Source organism: Geospiza fortis, unplaced genomic scaffold, assembly GCF_000277835.1.
Source record: "Geospiza fortis unplaced genomic scaffold, GeoFor_1.0 scaffold112, whole genome shotgun sequence".
Lineage (NCBI taxonomy): Eukaryota > Metazoa > Chordata > Aves > Passeriformes > Thraupidae > Geospiza > Geospiza fortis.
The window spans coordinates 19877542-19894362 of record NW_005054298.1 but is presented as its reverse complement, the minus strand read 5'-3'; the positions used below and the strand labels follow the sequence as shown (position 1 = coordinate 19894362).

General features: G+C 39.0%; 1 protein-coding gene across 1 annotated transcript in view; it reads left to right on the top strand.

Annotated features, from left to right (window-relative positions):
- The window catches only part of ATP5MC3 (ATP synthase membrane subunit c locus 3), a 92883-nt gene that overhangs the window by 11820 nt on the left and 64242 nt on the right, over positions 1-16821 (top strand). Inside the window, exons 2-3 of the mRNA XM_031058436.1 lie at positions 11789-11900; positions 16501-16648. Coding sequence (XP_030914296.1) covers positions 11789-11900; positions 16501-16648 — 260 coding nt within the window. The remainder of the gene's footprint in view (positions 1-11788; positions 11901-16500; positions 16649-16821) is intronic.

The window sequence follows — 16821 nt, the reverse complement described above, 5'->3', positions numbered from 1 at the left end:
TAGTAAATATTTCAGATTACTTACCAAAAGACTGCAGCAAATATTAAATAATGCAGCTTGATCTTATTTCTGCCAGTAATGGCAACATAACAAAATAAAGGAAACACTAAGAAAACTGAAAAATTAATTTGATTTTTTGAGTACCTATCTCTTTAAACAATTTTAGTTGCTCTCGATGAAGAAATAAAAAGTACAGAATACACAATGTCTTCTTAGATTAGTAGAAAAATATTTTTTGTTTCACTTGTAAAGACAAAATTAAAATATTTGGGGGGGGGGGAATTTATGGCACCAGGCACAGAAAAAAAGTAGAATTGGTCATATAGAAGTTTTTCTCAGGAGAATATTCCTTTAAAAGAGAAAGAATAATCTCTTGAGAATGATCAAGAGCAGTAACTTTCAATATTTTTCAGATTTTAAAAGTCTTTATCACCTGATAGAATTGTGGCCGCTCATGATGGGACTGTAGCTTGCTAATAAAAGAGCTTGCTTGTCTTTGCTGCCTCTTGCATATCTTTGCATAGTCTCTGGATTCTCAGTGGTTACCAGAAGCTGTTTAGCCATTGTTGTAGCTAAATGCAGTGTGGGCTCAGCGCAGGGGAGTGGGATTCTGGGAATGCCTTAAGCCTCTCCCATGTCTGTGATTTTATAACTGAACTTTGTTGTATCTTCTTAGTACCACAAAATACTGGCACCAGCAGCAGCAACAAAATCCTACCGAATTTGTGTGGTCCAAAGCCTTGTGGCTGCAGAAAATCCTGCAGGAAAGGGTAAGGATACTCCACTAGAGTAAACTCCACACTAGATTCGCAGACTTCTCACAGCCACTTGTGTTGTAAACTGGGAGGAGACTTGGCAGATGGTAAGTTCTGTCTTTCCAGTACCTTTCAGGATGAGGCTTTGTGGGAGTTCTCCAGGGAGAAAGAAGATGACAGAGGCTGCTTAAGCTGCTTTTATTTTCCCATGAAATGCTAAAGGCACAGGGTTTGCTATGTAATGACTTCATGCCTCAGACACTTACCTAGATCTTTGCATTCTGCTTTGAGACACAATGGTAGTGTGTACAAAGGCAAATCCATAACCTTGGCAGATAGAGCTGCCCAAGAACTGAAAAAAATGTTGCTTTAAAACACCCTCTTTTGTCCAATGATGCAATCAATATTTTTTAATATCTCTAAGAATGACTTAGTAGACCTCAAAAGTACTACTCCAATGAGCCTAAGGGGAAAAGAACATTACTATGCAAATCATTTTCCTGATTATTTATTCAAAGTACTGCTGTGGCTGTGGTGTAAGCACAACGAATTTGGCAATTCAGAAGTTTTGTTGGGATCTACCAATGTTGTCATCCCCGTGTCATGGGTAGCCTGCCAAGGACAGTAATTCAGACTTCCTTAGGAGGAACTTAGTCACAGATAATCCTCAGTGTATAAAACATTTTTTTAAGTGTTTATATTTGTTCTGTAGATTACGTTTATTTTGATAATACAGTGTCATTTCTGCAAGCCAAAGTAGACATGACTCAAAAGTTACCTGGGCTTTACTTAGGTTGTACTTGCTTGTACCTGGCTGACTTCTAGTTCTCTATGTTCCAGAGGAAGTTAGAACTATGAAAAAAGATGCAGATGCCCAAAATTATTTAAATTTCTAGATACACATGTTCTTCAGGTGCGGTGTCAAATCATGCCAATATCACTTGATCTGTCCCCACCGAGATAATTTGAAAGGTTTAAATACTGTTTCTGTATTGCTCCAAATCTGTGGGATGGCAGGGGCAGGGGACCCAAACAAAAGCAAAACCCAAAACACCACCACCACCTCAAAATATGAATAAATCTCAGCTTTTAAACTTAGCTCCCCTTAACTCCTGGAGCACCATTTTTGGATGAACAAGAGGGTTTCCCTTGTAGCCAGGAAAGTAAGAATAATTTCAAAGAATCTCTTTGAAGAAATTTCAGATCAGTTATAGAAAATAAATGGTGTTCGTTAAACTGGAACACAACAGGAGCTTCATCTGCACTTTCAAAGGCAGGATTTGTATCCTGATCTGTATTTGTCCATCAGTATGGCCTGGACAATTCAGTGCATTAATTTACTTTGAAGGAGAACTTACTAAATTTGTATGCTACTTTGGCATGCTGTTTTCGGAGCTGGTATTCTCAGTGTACCCCCTCCCATGAAGGTTATTGATGACACCCAAAAGGAGATTGCATTCCTTTGAAATGTAATTGAATTTTTTGAGTTCCTGAACATTTATAGCATGCAAAACTTGCAAGATGTTGTTTGTAGGTGACCATCATCTCAGAAGTGCCATAAACCTTTTTCTGTCCAGAAAAGCTTGTTGGCTTTTGCAGCATGCCGCCAACAGGAATACAGAGTATCTGCAACAAATTATTTCCTTGTGTTATAGTACAATAACTTCCAATAATGAATGTATTCAAGAAGACCGTAGTCTGTTTACAGTTACTTCATGAACTGAAAAAGTGTTAAACCATATTTTTATGAAATATTAATGTACTACAGTATCTGACTTTTCTATGTCATTGCACTGTTTGGAATATAATTTAGAGTTATGTGAGAAATAATGGAAACAATATATTAATTCCAAATTCTATAGGCCTATTCCATATCAGGGAAAGCATATTAATGGTTCCCTACCAAATGATAAAAATAGAGCTATCCCCTCCCTCTTCTTTTTTATTGTAAATTAAAGACCAAGATAAGAAAAGATGTTAGAAGATCCAACAGGAAAGATCTCTCACATCATCAGGTTACAGATTCTAAGTGGGGCATTTGACATTTTCAAGAGATTCCTCTGCTCTCTTAATTTGGGTTTATAGGCTGGCCTTCCATGTCCCTTGAGTACAGCTTGAGTCTTTCTTTCATGCAAAAATCACATATGGGTCTGCTTTTTACAGAGGCATCCATCCTGAAATTCATGCATGTAAGCTTTTGATTTACAAGTGAAAAATACTTGTAAGCATGTAGTTGTACGTTTGCCTCTGTAAGAATCTGCTCTATAGGTTTCACTTAGCATGGTGACCATTTTAAGCTGTGTGTAATTAATCTGCCATGGAAATTAATTGTTTATTTATTATATAAGTATGCCTTTTAATAAAACTACTTTGTGAAAACCTAATTGCTACTATAGTAATATAGCATAACAGTTCCTCACATAAATACATGATTATTATGTACAGTCGCTTATCTGTGAATGAGCTCTGCTACTACTTTCCTTAATTAACGATACAAAGGGCTCCTTCATCTTTGCATATTCCCTAGCTAGGACATTGATACTCATTATTTCCTAAGTCCAAACACTGAAACTGTGTCAAGAATGCATCTATCACCAGATGGGTACTTATAGTCAGCGGAATTTTCCACTGCGTCAGCAAATTCAGCAATTTGCAATTTCTGTATGTCTGACGTTCTTTTATTGGTGAAGATCACTTTCAAATACCAAGATCATGAGACTGATTCCTTGGTTAGTCTCTTCAGCAGTCGAATGTAATGATAGTAATTAACAGCCTGTGATTAGGAGCCACTCCAGAAACTCTTTGAATGTTAATTTGCTTCAACTAATATGCAGCACTTCTGTGTAATGAGAACTATGCTATAGGTTCATGTGAAATCAAATTATTTTCCAGCATTTAATCATACAAATGATTCTCAGTTAATCACTTGAGCAGTAAACCTCAATGTTCTAATATGTGACATATTTCATTTGATGTATTACCAATATAGGTGATGGTATGGTGAATCAAGTACCATTTCTTCAAAATAGGTGAGGAACACAACATGTGGATCACATAGTAACCAAGGCAATCTCATTTTATCATTTTGAAGCAAGGCATTTTCAACTTTTCCTTTATCCTCCACTTTTTGGCTCTTCATCCTCTCGCTATCCTTGTGGTGCTTTTCTGTATGACACCTGGAGTGTACCCCTCAATTGCATTTCCTCTTTTTCACACTGCAGATTCCCAGGAAAATGGAACCAGTTGCACTCCAGTGCACTTGAAGAGGGTTGTAAGGAAGCAAGGCAGAATGAGCTCACCTTGCCAGTGGAAAAGAGAGAAAAAACCACAGTGGAATTAGGTAATAGCCATGTGAGTCACTGCATTCCTTTTTGTGTTTTACATCTGCCAAGGCAAACCATACTGTTGAGAATAATCAAATTATTCCTTAAGTGAAGGAGTCAAACACATTTGAAAAAAAGTATGCTCATTACCTAAGAGTAAACTTGAGAAAAAAGGCTTTCTCTCATCTTCTGGCTTTTTGGGCAAACACACATTGTGAGCAGTGACACTACAGATCTGGGACTGCTTGCTTTCTTCTTCTAGAAATCTCTACCAACCAGAGCCCCTTCATCAGCATTGTCCCACCATGGACCCTGAGGCCATACCCTTCTCACTGCAATTCTGTTGTCTAATTCAATTCAAAACTGGGAGAAAGGAATAAAAGAGAATTATTTGAGGGAGATATTTTGAGGTTATTTTTAATTTACTTTTTAAAATTCAAGGTTTCAATATGTAAGCACTTGCTGGTTTGTCCCTCCCCGTGCTGGATACTTTCTCTTCTAGCAACTTTACTCTAGGCATCTTTTTATTCAGATCTTTCTCATGACAGTAACACAGTTCTTCACCTTGAAGAACTGCAGCAAAATCCAGTCCTGGAGTGAGTATAATAAGCAACAACTTCAGAAGCAGTTGAGGCGTGTATTAGCCCTAAGTGCCTTAAGAAATCTGCTGAATTTATTGTAATTTGTCTGTTGGATGAAATTTTCCCTCTTGGAACTTAGAGCTAAAAGCAAATCATATGGCAACCACACACTCTCTTTTATTACTCCCAACACCCTTGGTGTTGCACAGGAGCCTCCATCTGACACTTGCAGTGTCTGATGCCCTGTTTGGGATATAGCAAGTGGAGCTCACATATCTGATTCTGCAAGCTGGCACCTGCCAGTAAGGACAGGTTTGCTTAGTGTTAAGTCTAACTCTTAAAAAAAAACCAAAAACCAGTTTGTGAAGTAGGCTATCTTGTACAGTTTTTAACTTCTTTCTTATTTTATTTTATTTCTTCTGTTCAAAACATTTTTATTAGAAGCAGGAAGCTCCATCTACTTGTGGCCACTTTCCTCCAATGCTATAGTGAGATTCACTAGTGATGTTCTATAAATGCAGCCAAAATCTATTCGCAAGAACATCTGCTCAACAGTGCAAACCTGATGTAATTACCAACCATCATCTTTTATCCTCCTACTGGGGCAACTGCTCCAAAAATGACTTTTTGCCCTGAACTAAAAAGAAACTTGCTGTTATGTACAAAACCTGCCACAGAAAACTAACATGGCTTATACACAAATTCTGATGGAATCTTTCAGCTACGAGAGATAACAAATTCCCAAGTAGCATGAGTCTTGTGGAAATACTTAAATTTTTTCATGTTCTTATTGGCTGCATCTGCTTCACGCGTTGTTGTTCTGTGAGATAATTTTTAAGGGGTGGCAATAATAATACAAAAAAACCTCTTTTCAAGAAATATATAATCACAAAAAAAGATGTTGCAGATGCTCAAATTGGACTGTAATTAAGTTATAACAGGATGTCATTTATGTGTGTGTGTAAACAGGTGATAGATAGCAGGAGATGGATATTCTGTACATATAAACAATAAGTGTATACTGTATTTGTAGGAAAAACACAAATTCCCAGACTATATTGTACTAATGCCAGATAAACGTTGCAGCAATCTTTGATATACAGCCCATACCTGTCAGCAGCTTTTTTGTGATTATGTACTGATACCTTCCTCTCTGGGAATTGTTTCCAATATTGCAAACCTCCAAGGACTTTCAATTAATTACAGTCTTCTATCACAAGCAATCTGATAGAGAAATGCTTCCATTTTCCTGGTGCTATATTACTGACTTCCAGAAGGGCCATCCACCTTGGTGCTCAGTTTCATGTCCAGAGTCTCTGGCTGACTTTTCAGTCAGTGAAATTGTAATGTGCATTCAAAGTGTAAAACTCTGATAAACCCAGCCCAGGAAATGTTATAATTACAGGGTCATACATTTCTCAAACAACATTAAAACATTTTACCTCATTCCTTGGGAAGAGCATCCAATTTTGATTGCACCTGCATAACCTTGTACCTCAGGTATTTAGGGGAAATCACCTCACCTACAGTTTGCCAGTTATACAGTTAAAAATGCAGGGAAACCTGGACTGCTGAAATACAGTCAGAAAGACCCAGCAAACCAACATTATTTGACGTGCAAATGCAACATGCGCAGGATGAGGTGTCCACTGAATTTCTAAATAAATACATTTGTAAACCACAGCTTAACTTCTGGCAGAGCATCATGTCAGCATTGCCTGCCTAAGAATATGGGCCTATGGGACCCAAGGCAAGAGCTCCTTGTTCAGCAGCCTCTCTGCTTCTAATCCTTTATGACTTCCAGACTTGTGTTCTGGTTCCTGGAGATTTTGATCATCCCTTAGACCTTTGGTGGGATGATGTCTGCATAGCTGCAGCAGGTAGGGCTATGCCAAAATGGGCTATTTTCATCAATTTAACAATGTTCCAGACACACAAGTGAGAATTCCTTCTCAGAGGTAGCAGAGGCAGGTAAATTTGGGCACTAAGGGTCATTGTTTGTGATATATATGTATTTCCATGCAGAATGGTGAGGTTTGCACATTCTCTGCTATATTCTGATTTGAGTTACTCCTAATCAACCCATTTTCAGTACTGAGGTCCACAGGCCTGCACTGGGCTGTACTAGCAAAGAGCTTTTGTCAGTGATAGTGACTTAATTAAATACTTCACAGACATCTTCAGTAACATTTATTCACCTCTTCATGCAGTAGCCCCAGACTTTTTTTAAACCTGTTGATATTTTTATTTCTCTGGATAGCCTTCCTATTGCTGCATGTCTGTAGTTTATCATCTGAGGAAAGAAGCAATTGCAATGACAGAACTAGACCTTGTTATGCTATGAGTAATATTACATACAGTCCAGCACTTCTGGAGGGAATCTTGAATGCTGGTGCTTTATATACATGATAAACAAGGGGAATTTGGTTTGTATTTGAGATAATTTATGGTATAGGCTGCTTCACATGTAGCTGCTGCTCTGCTGTTCTTTCATGCCAAGATTCATTACCCTTAATGGGTTGGCTAACATCTCTGGGACTTCTCTGAAGGTCTGTTAAAGAGCTCTAAAAGAAAAGGATACAGATTTTAGCTTCATGTGTTTTTCATAAATGTTTTAGACATTTGGAACATGTCATTAAAATTTTTCAAAAGGAACAGAAGGAAAGCATAGTACTAAGTATTTTCTTCTTCCTACTCATTTTTGAGTAATTAATTTTGGGTAATGAATTTTCTGCTTATTGAAGCATATTTTGCCTGTTGTTCTTTGCCTGTTGATTAACAAAGAACTAGGTTATTGTTTGCTCAGTAGAGGCAGCATTGAGTAGTATTCCTTGTCTATTCCATATGAATCTGCCTCTCTAAAATTGTGGTTTGTGCAAACCAGATCCTCTCTTAACATCTAATCAAACTCTTAGGAGCACTGATACAGGTTTCAGGCAATTCTTCAGTGCTTACTTAATCACCCATTTCATCCACTTTGACAATATACTATAATAAAAATGCTAATTATTATTCTTACCATTTTCATGTGAAAGAGTAAATAGCATTAGAAAGGTGTGCATTGCATATTTCCCCAAGGCTGAGGCCACGAATTACTGGAAATATAAAATCAAGTTCTATTCCAACAAAATTTCCAGACCAATGTTACTTAGATACACTAAGTTGCAATTTACAAATTTTTATATTAAAAGGCTAGGTCAACTGCAATGTATGAGATTTGGATTTTACTAAAAGAACACAAAAAGACACATTTCAAAATTAATTATGCATGCTTGTAAGTATTTGTAAGTGAACACCCTTAAAATCTATACACAGATTAGATTTATAGAGTAAAATTCAATAGTATTTTACAAAGCAATAAAAGTACTTGTAGATTCTCATGAAAAACATCAATATATTTTAGTTTTAATAATGACAATGTTTAATAAATGAGATCCAGTTATCATTTTCATGGATACTGCAATGTAAAATCTTTTCTTGCATATCTATGCATTTAATCTTTATTTTTTACCAGCCTTCTCAATTTGCTTTTACTATTTCTCCAAATTTTTGGGGTTTTTTTGTTTTTTGTTTTTTTACAATAGACCTTGGCAAATTGTTTTACTTCTTTTTCTTTGAATTTCAGGATGAGTAGTTTAATGCACAAAGGTTATTTATTTTTGTGAGCATGTCTAGCAGGGAAATGGGTGTAGCTTGTTTCAGTGATTTTTGCATAGAGTACGACATAATTATTTTTATATCTCTTGGTTGAAAAAGAATCTTGCAATTTACAGTCCTTGAGAATTGTTGTCTTGGTATTTTCCTGTATTTATTCTGGAAATGCAAACAATTCAAACAGATATAGAATAATCTGGTTTATTTCACTGAATCCTCTCTTGCTTATACCAGACTACTAGCTGTTACCTACTACTGAACATCAAATGGTGACACAGCACTTAAAGGAAAAATTAATTTTGCAGAGATGAGATTGTCTTTATCTCCAGGCTCCATAGGGTACAACTGCCCTAGAAGTGGATTTCACTGATTCTGTGTATCTTTTATGTGACCTTCAGATTAGCACAGAAGTTGTTCCCCATTGCTGCAATCACCACCTCTGAAGAAACTCCCCATTTCCATTCCTTCTCCTGTGAGCTGTGAAGAGGAGCTCATATCTCCAGAGTGGCCAGACATCTGCATGTGGTTATGTAAGTCCAAAGTATTTGGAGTGAATGTTGCAGTGTGGGATTGGTGGTGGGTTTTAAAATGTACCCAGGTGCTGAAGCAGGAGGTGTTTGTTACTGCCCATTTAGCAAAGCACCGGTAGGACCCCTGTCGACCTTCTGTGTGTGACAGTGGGAGCAGCCCCTGCTGTAAATGAGGATCAGCCTCTTCAATTGTTTTTTCCCTTCTTGCCTTGGTGCTGTATTTGGCAATTTTGTATTGGCTCACTCAGCTGGTGCCACTCTGCCTCCCCAGAGCCAGAAGGACAAGCGGACAAGTCGTTTTCTGCTTTATTAAGAGATTTGAAGGTCAGAGCATCAAAATGGTAATTTCAATCAGAGCCAGTCTGGTTGCTCAGCAGACTAGCAGAGCTACTGTAGGTTGCAGATCTTAATGCATGCAGAGACTGTGATCTAATTCTGAGCTCTGCTTCTTGGGTCAGATCTGGTTGAGTCAAATCGTGATGCACCAGCCCATTGGGTCGTTCCTGAGAGGCTGCCTCCCACCTAGGTGGCAGCAAATAAAATACAAATAAGAAAGGAAATGGAGACCTTGCTTTGCTGAACAAGCACAAATTCCTGCTTTAAGGATTAGCACTTAGAAAATTATCCATTGTTCCCTTTAGTGTAATCTCAGCAGACATACTAAATTCAGTGTCAAAGCCTTTGCAGGTACTGTCAAGTACCAGACATAGGCACTACTTGCAAATGGATGGGAGTAGAAAGCAGGGACTGGAAGAAAGAGAATAGATTAATTTCCTATTGTCTCTCAATTAATCCTTGTAGTGCCAAACAGTATAATGTTAACTACAACAGGAGATATTGTTAGGAAGTCACATTTTTATCCAAAAAGGAGAGAGGGATTGCAATGGCTTGTTTTCAGGTGTAAATAAAACACTTTTTCTTGACAGTATAATAACTAATGAGGATTTGTAGGCCCTTAAAGGAATAGCAGGTTTTTTTAAACAAATATACATGAATTTTTAGACCCTCACTACAGCCCTCCCTGGATGCCTAGGTATGTGCCCAGCTCCAGCACACTAACAATAGCAGAAATGGCAATTATATAACAACTATGAGTACCATTTTTCAGACACCATGGGTACTGTATTAGGAAAAAAAAATTCCCAAGCAAACAAATTAGGAAAATGAAAGTATAGCACAGCACTTAATCACGTAGTTGTCTCATTTAAATCAGTGGGTCAACTCATTTTTGCGTAATTATGCATGTTTTTAAGACATGCTTGATATGTCATGAGACTGTGTAATCTTATAATTGCAGCTATTCATTTCCCTTATGTTTGCCCTACCTTTGGAAGAAGGAATGCTCCTGTTTTACTGGTCATGGGTAGCTGGTGTACAAGGTGGGGACTTATTAGCAGGAGCTAGTGAGCACTGCAATAGGATGCACAGCCACAGAGTCTTAGTAAAAAATAACTGCTTATTGCTGAAGAGATGGTGAATTACAGAAGTTGCTTGACTCCAGTGATACTACAGCAACCCTGCAGTAGACAATGGAATTGCCAGGGTAAATGGCTTCTGCCACCTTCCCTGTACTCTGAAAAAGTTGAAACCACTGGTGCAGGTAGGCATAATTATGAATGGGGAGCTCTGGTGAAGATGGAGTGCAGGTGGTGGGAGAACAGTAGTAAAATGATGTGTTTTATGTTACTGGTGTCCCGTCTTTTATTTACTTTAGTCTGCTGGCAGGATGTTTGTCTGTAAACATTACCACAAAACACTTAAACAGGAATAAAAGTAGCTTTTATTGAAAGAATTTAAAAGTAGTCTCTGGAAAACATGCAAGAAACACCATGTGGACTCCACATCTTCTTCAAAGTAGAGCGAACACAGCAGGGATCTGCTACTGCCACCAAAACCAAATCAAAATTGCATCATTTAATATTTATATAATTGAAAGTACAAATCCAGTTTGCTGCCTGAAAGTGCCTCTCATGACAGCAAAAAACTCATCTTCTCAATCTTGTAATAACATCAAATTAATCCTGTAGTTTCAGCGTAAACCAGCAACATCAGGAAAAGAGGGCTTACCACATATTGCAAAATACAACTTTCCATTCTTTAAACTAATTAGAGAGGCAGCCAGTAGCACCACTATGGTTCTGCCAGCATTTCCACAATAAAACCCCCTTTTCAGGGCTTTATAACTTGGCTGTAAAAAATTAGCTTCAGGCTGAAGCTTGGCATACTGTGGTTGACCCCAGCAGCAAATCAAGCTGTGCATGTGGTTATGTGTGTGGTTTGTTGATTGTTTCCTAAATACAAATCTTAACTAAAATTAATTTTGCCCCTTCTTGGAAGACAATGATAAAATAAACAATTTTTTAAATAAACAAAGTTACATTATTTGGCAGGCTCTTGCAGCAAGTTGTTAAGACCATGGAAGTTTGAGGTTCAAAGAGTACAGACTTGTGATGCTTTTTTGTTTGAAATTAAATCATCAAGGGAAGTTTGAAAGCAGGTTATTGCACTTCCATGATGAATTTATTTCACAGGGTGTGACTGACTGCATGAAAACCACCAAGTGGCTTTGACAGAAAAATTCCACATGAAAGTAGCTCACATGAGGGCACACAGTCCTTGGAGCCCTTGGAACAGCTGTGCCAAAGGGAGGATCTGTGTCCCCCGAGTTGCAGGACTGTCCAGGCCACCACATGCTCATGTGGAGCAGCCATCAGTGCCCTTCTCCCCTTTGCATGTAGCGGTGACAATGCCAGCCTCTCCCAGAGATCAAACTGAGTCAACTCTTCCAGCTGTGGGTGGCAAACTGCTGTTCATTGAATTTCCATATTATGGATGATCTCAGTGCATTATTAGTCCATAAGTGTCCGCATAACTTGTTATATTCACACATTTTGCAGTAAGCTGACTAGCATAAATAATCTTAACTGTAAATGTTTCTGTTTCAGCTTCACTGGGGTCTGTAAGAATGCCCAAGAAGTCATGTCACTACCATGCACCTGGAAACATGGCAGGATGGACAGAGAAGTGGAAGAATTTGAAAGAAAATCAGAAAGACTGGTAAGAGGAGCAAAGCTGACTAATTGTTTTTTCAGGGGGGTTTCTTAATTTTAATAGAGTTGGATGTTTTGTTATTTTTCTTCAGCATTTTAAAAAGTTAATAATAGTTGACTGTTAAATAGGTAAAATAGGTTTAAAAAATAGGTAAAAATATGCAAGCCTTGGAAGCTAAATTTGCTTCTTCCAAAGAAGCAAAGAAAAAGACTCTAAAAACACATAAGAGATGGAGAATGTCATCAATATGCAGTAACATGCTCTCCAAATCATTCTTCAATATAAGTGTCACGAGGAAAACTAACAATCCACATCCAGTATTCCTCGATCAATGAACAGTTGAAGATGAAAATTAATATTATAGAGTAGAATAACCAATTATAAGCCAATTCAAAAGTCTATTCATCATGGACTCGTTTTTGCAATGAGTGGATGAGACTTGAAAGGGAGAGAAAGTGAGTGAGTAAGCAGCACTGAGCCAACTCACCAGGTTCCCAAGCCCAGAGCTTTGTCACTCCCCCAAAACAGAGTTTATGGCTGATGAACAGTGAAATATTTGGGTTCAGCCTGCCTCCCCAGCTACACAGAGTCAGCTAAGAGCTGCCTCTCATGCAGACATAGGCTCAGGTTCTCCATTAGATCAACAAAATTTTGTTCCAGCTTTAATTTTCTCCCAGAGTAGCTGCCAGGATATCCTTGAACACATAAACCCAATTAAGCCAACCTAAACTGATCATTAGGCTTTCAAGTATGTGTCTGCTGAAATTTTATAAGGCTCTAGTCTGCTTAAAGTTTCACCTCCTGCAGCTGCTCACAGTTGACCCTGGGAGTCCACTGAAATAACAGAGAGACTCCTAAATTTCTGGAAGAGTCTTTGAGTTGTCTCAGAATTAGAGAAGCTGCCCAGATCACTGTGGCTCACAGGAAAATTGCTTCAAATTTCTGCTTTACTCCTTTGCTCCTTCCATCTGCTGAGGTGGCACTCAGAACAACTGTTGTGACTCTGACCTGACCTACACCTGTGGGCAAGCCAAGAGTGTGCAAGTGAGAAAGCACGTGAAGCAGATGTAGGAGATATGTCTGTGCTTCTTCAGGCACCATTTGTCACCTTGTGGACTGGTTTAAATTTTCTGATTTATTCTCCCATTGCAAAAACGATCATGATCAGGTTGTGACCATGGAGATTTCATTCAGCAAGCACTAGTAGCCAGTGGAAAGCAAACAAAACCTAGTGCTTAGTGTCCCACTTCACTTCCCTGCCCCAGTTCCAGCTTGTATCCCATCACCTTCACACAAAAACCTCTAAGTCTCCAGAATATGCTGGCTGAGTAACCAGTAACACCAAATAAACTGAATTTGTTGAATGAAGAGGGTATACATGGCTCCCTAATTCTGCTGCTTTCCACTGACCTTACTCAGTCAGCTTTGTGACCATGTTGTCAGAAACCAGTTTCACTGAACCAAGCTAAGAAAGCAACATCAGTTCTGCTCATCTGAGCTTTGTTTTCTTGCAACTGTTTAAGTTAATTCTTAAACAGACTGCAGGGCTAGGTATGAAGATGTATTGGAGAGCACCTAGAGGGTTTTTATACACAGCCATGGGCCAACCCCAAGGCCACAGCCAATCTCTGTCCATCCTCATGCTCACTTCCCCTGTCTTATTAGACATTGTGAGCATCCTCTCTCTTTAAGTGCTGCATTTCTTCACCCTTTAGTAGGTTTTCTGTGATAGCAAGTATCTCACATACAGTTTTGCTTAAGAGGTGTTTGCTTCCTCTGATTCCTTCTGGGAGTAGTCAACAGACACCTGGCTCAAGTCCTGTTTTCTTAAACTTGGGGATGTGCTGATTAAACTACACGATGAGCCAAATGCAGCCAAAAACATGTAAGAACTTTATTTAACATATCCCACTAGGAAAAAAAAAAATTACATGCAAAAATTAATGTATTATAGCAGAGGAACATAATAACATAATCTTTCATGGATCAGTTGGACTTTCAGGCCATCAATATCCATGGCCTCTACACCTTCATGTGCTGAATAAGCAATTCCCAATATTTAAAGATATCCTTTGCCTGTTTGGAATCCCTCTGCTTGTATTATTTTTTTCTGAAAGGCGCTGTCTGGCTCCTTTTTTCTGGCAGTTTTTATTTCTGTACTTCTAAAAGAATCTCCTCTATGATTTGTGCAACATTGCCTACAACCCAACTGAACAGGAGTCCAAGGGCTGCTGCCAGTGACTGCTGAGAACACAGGAGGGTGAAGGAAGACAAAAGTCTGGCTAGATCCTGCATAATTCCAGCTGTTGAAAGAAATACATACAGAGGGCTGAAATCAGAAGTAGTGTAAGAGGTAAGCCAGGGCAAGTGCCTGTACCATACCTAGTCTGAATTAAACAATCAAAACTAAAGATGGAATCACATATAATGAAAAAGGAAACACAGCAAATGATAGGAAAAACTGTGTACCTCAGGCTGAACCTCACCAACCTCATATATACTGGGTGCTTACATTATGATGCCAGTAACTGCCTGTGACTGGTCTTGCACCATGTGGGGTTGAAAAAACAGTAAGGATGAGTGGTAGTTTTCAAACGTATATTTTTGTGTTTTAAAAAAATTCATAATGATCTTTATAAAAGTCTAAATTTAAAAAATAATTTTAAATAATCATATGGAGGTTATGTGTATATTTGTAAGTAATATGACTGTAGTTAATAATAATGTCTACAGTACTACACTTAGCTATTATTTCCTTGGTTTCTTTCCTTAAACTAAAGCCAACTTGGTAGTTTGTACCATTGTGGTAGCCAACAGAAAAGAGCAGTGAACATCCCATCACAGTATTGGCACTTACTGCCTTTGCTGAAACCCTGCATGATTGCACTGTACTGGTTGCATTGTCCAGAGGGCCATCACAAGTTTCCCTTCTGTGCTCTCCAAACACTCCCAGGTCATGCTGGCAGGGAACAGTGACTTCCAGGGAAATCAGAATGTTGTGCTAGTGATCAATTTGGTCCTTTGTAAAATGAGATAGCCTTCTTTTCCCCCTGTCTCTCCAGCAGGAAATTCTTCTTTCCAATCCAATGATTCATACAAATCTCTTCATCTTTTTTTGTGAAGCTCTCAGTCTCACAATGAAGAGCAAAGCTAAATCCTACAAAACAACATAAGGAAGATGCCAGTTATGATTAGGCTAAATTTAACACGCTCTCCCATGTATGTTAATGTTCTATGTACATCGTGCAGCTAAAGGAGAAGATAGAAAAATAGGCTGGGATATGGAAGAAGATGTAGTTCACAGCAAAGACTGTTTCCCCAAAGAAAGACTGGGAATTGCTTCTTTTACTCCAGAAGAGTTGCCCTCCCCAGCTCTATCTGACAACTTTCTGCAAGCTCCCACTGTTTTAGTTATCAGCTTGCTTTTGTTACCCTGCTCATTGGCAAAGAAAGCAAGCAGACAAGACTGGAAAGCAGTTGGTTGAGAATCTGGCAGTGTTTCATGAGAAGCATATCCTGGAGAGCAACAGCAATCTAAATAAGGTTCAACTTCTCTTTGTGCTTGTTTCAAGGACAGCTTGGCAGTTCCATACTTGCCATGTATGGTTTGCAGTTTATGCACAAATGTAAACTTCCTCCCTTCAGTGTCATCCCACAAAGAAACAAGTAATAATGGAAAAAAGTTTGAGGGAAATACCCGTAAGTTATAAAAATCATATTCATCCAAAGTGATGTGTTTTATATAAAGATTTTTGAAGCAGCCTTTTTACTCTCATATGTGAGAAAGGCAAAATGCTTTTTTTCATAACCAGTAACTATACAGACAGTTACTCTGGAATGGGGAGGGACAAACAAACCTAACGATGACAGATCTGTACAGAAAGCTGTTAGTATGCCAGATCTTATTACAGAGCAGTGGGAGGCCTTGTATGCTACGTATCAACTCTATAGGGACCTCCATATTTAAAATGATAAAAAAAAAGTGATTTGAAAAACCCCTCATGGGCAGCCTTCAAAGGCACAGACAGGTTCTGACTGGATTAACATTTATTGACTGTTTAAGCCTGCTTTTTTGCTTCAGGACAGAGATACACGAGTTTAATTGCAGAGGTTGTTCTGCCAACTGATCACTAGAGTGGCAACCAAAGCTTTACTAATCGGTCCTTCATTAAAGAAAAGTCTCTATTACAAAACAAATTAAGCATGCTCTGATCCCAACCCGCAGGTCCAATGGCATTACAGCAAAGTTTAGGCTGCTAGAGCACTGAAAAACTTATTAAGGTTTAGCGCTGAGATAGCACTTTTGTATTGATTTTACAATACACAGGTATTATGATTTATGGAGTGCTAGTGTCACTCTAACAAGCTGAAGGACACACAATATCATCTCCAACATCATTAAAATTCAGAAGCCTCTAGAACTAACTCATCAACCACTGTGCATTGTCACAGGCTATAGAGCTCTACTCCAGTTGGAAAATGCCGTGAGTTTCCCGGACAGTTGTCTTCCGGAATAATTAAATTTAGAAAAAAGAAAGGGGGGGTGAGGGGAAGAGACAGAATTCAAACTCTGCGTATGTTTTAAAGCCCTTCCGTGAATGTATAGTTCTATAGTAGCAGGCACAGCTCTTCACCACCGCCTGTTCGAGCCGGGCTGCTCCGGCTTCTGCTGCCCGCTCCAAGGCGCCGCAGAGCGCCAGGGCTCCTCGGGTGATGCGAACCCCACGGGGACCGCCGGCCGCTGTCCTGTCTCGGTCTGTTTCCCGAACTTTGGGTGCGCACCGCATCCCAGCCCTTTGCCCAGGCGGCCGCTCTCGCCCTTTACAGGGAAAAAGCCAAAACCCGGCGGTTCCGCATCGCGCTCTTTTCCGCCCGATGCAAACAGAACGCGGAGCCGCCACCTGCAGCTGCCCAGCACCCCCAGCCC